Genomic DNA, 5,558 nt, shown 5'->3' on the forward strand with positions numbered 1-5,558 from the left:
ATCTGGTAACTTCCTAACTGGTGTTCCACTCTCCAGTGGTCACTCCTGTCCCCACCCCAACTCCGACCCATCCTGCACACAAATCAACCACATCGTTTTCCTTTCATCCTGTCATTTCTCTGGTCATGAAAGCCTTTGGGGTCTCCCAGGGCTGGAGAATAATATGCAGACACCTCGGTTTAGCAATCAGGGGTCCTCCACGAATGGGACTCACTCCAACTGCCAGACTGTATTTCCCACCACTCCCCTCCCCACACTTTGTGCTCCAGGCAGGCCAGCCTCCTCTCTGGAGCAGGATTCCCACCTCCATGCCTTTCTTCCCACCACTCCTCCCTCCTCCAATGCCCTTTTGCCCGTTATTCCCCAGTCCTTCAAGCCCAGCTTGCTTAAGTGTCCCCGCCTCTGTAAAACTTTCCCTGAGCCCTGTTGCCCACGGAAGTTTCTGCTGCCCCTAAGCACTAATAGGAAGCAGCTGGCCGTGATCAGAGGCTCCTGGTTTTGTTGATATCTTCCTGTTTCCATACATCTTGTTTTCCCAAACAGATCATAAACTCAAGGACATGATAAAATTCTCTTTTTTTGCCAGTTAAAAGGCACAACTTTATTGATTAAACACAAGTCTAAGAGTAACAAATGTAAACTAATACAAAAGTGTAGCATATTCATGATTAGTTTGCTGTCCATTTAGGTAGAGGAAAGAGTAAAAATATCTCAATCTAGGTAGCAAGATGGAATCAATAAATGCTTTCTTTGTACAAGCTCTAGTATTCATTTGGCGTCTTTAGAATGGTCCAGCCTAAAACCAACCATCACAATCAGCATCACTGTTGATGATCTGTCATATTCATTATTCCAAAATAGAAGCTGAAAGGATCTCTGCCATATAAGCACAGTGAAAAACAAAGAATTTACAAAATGCATTGTTCCCAAGTGCAAACTAAAAAAATAACCTCCATATTGTTTGCGACAGACCCCCAGTTAGAGTTTGGTCAATACTTTCAGGACTTTTACTTTCACCACCAGATCATTGTGATTTGCTAATGCCTTGATTTTCTTAACACACACTCCAGATTCTTTGAATAAGAAAAAAAGTGAACTTCTGCTGAATTCTTTCCTGGATGATGCAAGCCCTTCGTTTTTTATGTTGTCATTTATATTCTCAAATATGGTAAGGATATTAAGAAGAATCTCTCTGTCCCATTCTTTATTAAAGAGGGAAATCAATTCTGATGGTACTTTACAACTGACCAGCTCTCTTGTCATGGCTGGATTTTCAGTAAAGTTTATAATTAGTTTCATAATCTGAATCTTGGTGAAGTAATTCCCCAAGAATAACAAAGCAAAAAAGTCTGGAAAAGAATAGGAAAGCAAATGTTGGTAATGATTAGTGACAGTCATGTTGGTTAACAGTCTTAGTCCAGCCATCTGCACAGCTGAGTCCAGGCGACAGATCACGGTGTCATCACACACTTGACTGATATACGTCTTAATCTTGCCCTGATTTTCAGCATTCACACTCAAGTTATTAAGAGCATTATAAGCCTTTTCCCTAATAATGGGATCTTTCGTTTTTATCATTTTTGCAATAATTGGGAGACCACCCAATTCCCGAATGGCATTTTGGTTAAATGAATATGCTGCATTGTTACCCAGAGTGACCAAGGCTACTTCTTGAATAAAAGGATCGTTTGATCTTTCCAGGATATTAAGGACCTTTTGAAGGTCAGTAGCACCCAGAATATCATCAATTTTATAGGGAAAGTTGAACTTGCCCCTGCGAACAGGCCAAGCTGTAGCTGGAGTCCTGGTGCTCTTACCTCGGGTCCTTCCCTTGGATTTCCCACTTGTCTTGCTCCCAGCCCTAGCCCCACTCCTAGTAGGGTGGCAGCCTCCACCCCGACCTCCTGGGCAGGGTAAACTCGGTGCAAGGAGCCTGGTCCCAAAGATGGTACCCAACCTGGTTCCTCTGCCCGCCCTTGCGCTTGCCTGTTCCTTCAGGGTGCTGAAAAGGGCCTTGGCCTTGGCCTCTAGACCACCTCCACTCTGGACCCCCAGATGGGCCTCCACCTTTACATCTGAACCTCTCTCAAGTTCCACGCCCACTTCAGCCTTGGCCTTTGAGTCACCCTGAACTCTAGCTCCGGCCCCTGCTCCAGCATTAGCCTTAGCTCCTTTCCCAGTCTGGACCCGAGTCTCTGCAATATCACTAGATTCCTCCTCATCGTCGTCTTCGTCGTCGTCCCAGATTTTGTCACTCTCATCTCTTCCCCAGGTCAGTTTGTATACGCAGTAGCAGGCACCAGCCCCAATCACCACACCAGCGGCCACACAGCCAGCTTCTCGAGTACGGCCCATTCTCGGGTGAAGGTCAGAACCGAATGTCTGAACTCAGGCAGAGAAGACTTGCTCTGGCCCAGAGGAGTGCTCCCACGTCAGAGAGGAGAGTCTTCAGCTACAGCTGGCAGGCTCAGCTGCAGCTGCAGATACAGCAGACCTAGGAATGAAAGAAAGATTTGAGGCTTCAGTCTCCTCCTTTTGTGCCTTTGCATGCAGACAGACTGAACTACAGATGGAATCGGAGGGGAACATAGCGGGGACTCAGAGCATGGCATCTAGATCACTGATTCCTTTCCTCTATGGGGAAGGTAATTTTGAAAACTTTCCCCATCTTCAGATGCTCCAACCTCATGTTCAACCACCCACCTGAGTATGTTAATTTAAGGTATCTAATCAGTTCCCTACCTCCCCTGCCCCTCCAGATGTCCTGGGGGCAGTGGCGTTCTCACATACACTGCCCACGTCCAGGCAGCTTCTTGCTTTTCTTTTTGCCTTTAAGTGCAATGTTGCACTGCGTCCCGCAAACCTGCATATAAAGGGATGGGGAGGGGGATGCTGAGCGCTCAGGGGACAGAGGGTCCTCACCCAGGACAGGACACATGTCCCTATCCCAAATCCCTGGATCCCTGGCCCTCGTCCTGCACTGTGTAGCCCAATATTTCCCATCTTCAGTTACCCTCCTCTCCTAACAGAGCTGCGGCTTTGAAATTCATTATCTCCCTCCCCCGCCTCCTTTGATCGCCTCCAATCTTCCACCACATCCCCAACCCCCGAAAGTCACTTCCTTGAAGGTGACGCCATACCCCACTCCTTGTAACAAAATGGATGCTGGTGAAGAGTCTAGAAGCCTGAGAGGCATCATAAGCACAAAGGTCTCGAACTCCGCCCTTGCCTCCGCCACTCCCACCATCTCAGAGGTACCAGGACGCTCCTCCCCTGACCCGTTATATCAACTTCCACTGCTCTGGAGCAATTTCCTTCCTCCCTCATCTCGGTTTCCGCCTCCACCAAACTTAAGGACTGACAACTCTGGGACTAAGCGCTTGATGGACGTATCAACACCGAGGACACTGTACCCCAAAGAGTAATCTGGAGCAAGGTCCTCCCTACTCCCACCCCAGGACTCTGGTGACACCCTCCTCCTCCCAGCCACTTCCCTCCCTGTCGTGTACCTGCAGAGCACTTTCTTTTGCAAGCTCCAAAGTGGTATAGTGCAAGAGAAGGAGCAGGATGCGTAGGAGGTCCATAAGCCCGCTCGAGTTTGCAGTCTCCACCCCAGGGGAGCCCAAATCGTGCCACCACCCTCACTGTGACCTACTTGTTTCTGGACAATTTTCCCCTTCTTCCAGCTCCTAGGGTTGAATTGCCTTCAGGCGCAAGATCTACTGACACAGACAGGCGACACGGCACAGACGGATGGCTGGGAGGATAGAACAGCACTTCGGAGAGTCCCGATACCAGCTTTTCTGAATCAAGGTCCTGGTTGTCAAAGGGATTTCACCTTTTAGTCTCTCTCTCTACCCCCACATCTCAGGACTCTGCTGACATCAGCCCTGTTCCTGTATGGCGTCCACCCACCACTACCCCAGCCCCCACCCCAGCCCCCACCCCCGGCGGTCGGCCATTTTCCAAGCAAAAACCACACCCCCTTCGAACTACTGGAAAGGGGGGAGGCGGGGCGAGGGAGTATGGAAAAACCAGAGGAGCGAAAGGAGACCAAATGATCTCTTCGATCCCCCTCCCCGACTCATTCCGACCCCTAAGGACCACCATTTTTCGTGCAGGAGCTGTCACATCCTTTTTCCTACATAAAATAGCAGGCAGATAACTGGAGAGTCAGTAATGGGCCCAAGTTAAAGCAAGGACCTCAGCCAACGCCCCGCTTCCAGGAATGGCGGGGCAATCCCACCTTTACACTGCCCTGCAGAGATTTGGGGCAGATTCTTTATTCCTTTACTCCGAGTGCTACAGCGCCCTACTGAGATACGTGGGGAATAACGGACAGACAGGCACACAGGCCCCAGATTCTGGATTGGTAGATGGAAGAACACACAGGACCCGACTCCTAATTTCTGCCCTTCCCCCCTTCCCGCTACAAAGCCCTGGATGCCAAAGGTTTCGGGTTTCCCTTCTGGTCTGGGGTCGCCCCTGGAATCCGACCACCAACGTCCACCATTTTTGTTCTTGGAAGGGCCGGGGATAGTGCAAGAGTGTGGAGCTTTGTCCCTCTTCTGTCTCCACCCTCCTCTGCTACCCGCACCGCAGAGATCTCCCAGGCAGCGCCCAACCACACACAGACCTGCTGGGATCCGGGCAGCTACCACCTCCTCCTTTCCTGGCCACAGGCCCGCCCGCACTCGGGGCAATAGGGAGATGGCAACCGGACCGAACGAAGACCAGGATTAGAAGGACTCTGCACACGTCGGCTCCCGCTCACGTGAAGGCCACGTCACCCGTGAGCTCAGGACCCCAATTACCACTCCCACCAGCAGTGCGGCAGGAGCCAGCCCACTCCTTTCCTTCCCCACCGCGTCGGGTCCTGCCACTCATTTTCCTCTGCCAATCCCAGAGACCAGAAGTAGCTTCTCCTTGTGGTTAGGATATGCCTTTCTTTGGTTAACAGGGAGAGAGACTGATCTGCTCCCACGTCTACTGGTCTTTTCTTCCTATTTGAGGACTAATCTTTTTCCTTCTCCCGGTCCAACCATCTCTCCCTTTACGCTCTCACCGCCAGCCAAGAAGGTCCAGCATTTCTCTTGCACCCCTATACGAAATGGGAGGAAAGATCTCAGAAAAGGATGTAGGTAGTGGGAGTGTCTTACTTTCTTAAACTTTTCTGTCCCTTTTTTAAAAAATCAGTAATGCATTACTTTTACATTGGGAAAATAAAATGATGCTATTTTCATTTGAATGAAGAAGAATGTAAGTGGGAGAGAGAAACCCAAAAGGCCTCATTAATTTCGTTATATTTATTTATATCACAGGGAAAATGTTTCTACTGGTTATAGCCAAACAGCAGCGTTCAAGACGTACTAACCTGTTTTAAAATTGAAAACTGGACTTTTTCATATGATCTATGAATCAGTTCACAAAGAGATGACTAGTCATGTAATCTTGGCCATTTTATGCAAATGATCTATTTCTTTTTCTATTTTTAGATCAAATTACAATTTGATAAAACAAAAGCAACACAATCCTGTCTTGATTAAAGAAAGACATGT

At 48.8% G+C, this 5,558-nt stretch overlaps 1 protein-coding gene across 3 annotated transcripts; it reads right to left on the reverse strand.

Moving 5' to 3' along the window:
• Window positions 1–574: 574 nt before the first annotated feature.
• ARMCX1 (armadillo repeat containing X-linked 1) lies at window positions 575–5,026 on the reverse strand. 3 transcript variants are annotated; one of them, XM_046673307.1, is made up of 4 exons: window positions 4,637–5,026; window positions 3,656–3,816; window positions 2,743–2,863; window positions 575–2,494 (listed from the first exon to the last, which is right to left on the reverse strand). In XM_046673307.1, the coding sequence occupies exon 4, from the start codon at window positions 2,353–2,355 to the stop codon at window positions 979–981; it is 1,377 nt and encodes a 458-aa protein (XP_046529263.1). In that variant the 5' UTR covers window positions 2,356–2,494; window positions 2,743–2,863; window positions 3,656–3,816; window positions 4,637–5,026; the 3' UTR covers window positions 575–978. The 3 variants fall into 3 exon arrangements, with proteins under 3 accessions (XP_046529263.1, XP_046529265.1, XP_046529266.1); XM_046673309.1 differs by lacking the exon at window positions 2,743–2,863; XM_046673310.1 differs by lacking the exons at window positions 2,743–2,863; window positions 3,656–3,816.
• Window positions 5,027–5,558: the final 532 nt, after the last annotated feature.

The sequence above is a fragment of the Equus quagga genome, chromosome 10 (genome assembly GCF_021613505.1).
Source record: "Equus quagga isolate Etosha38 chromosome 10, UCLA_HA_Equagga_1.0, whole genome shotgun sequence".
NCBI classification, from domain to species: Eukaryota; Metazoa; Chordata; class Mammalia; order Perissodactyla; family Equidae; genus Equus; species Equus quagga.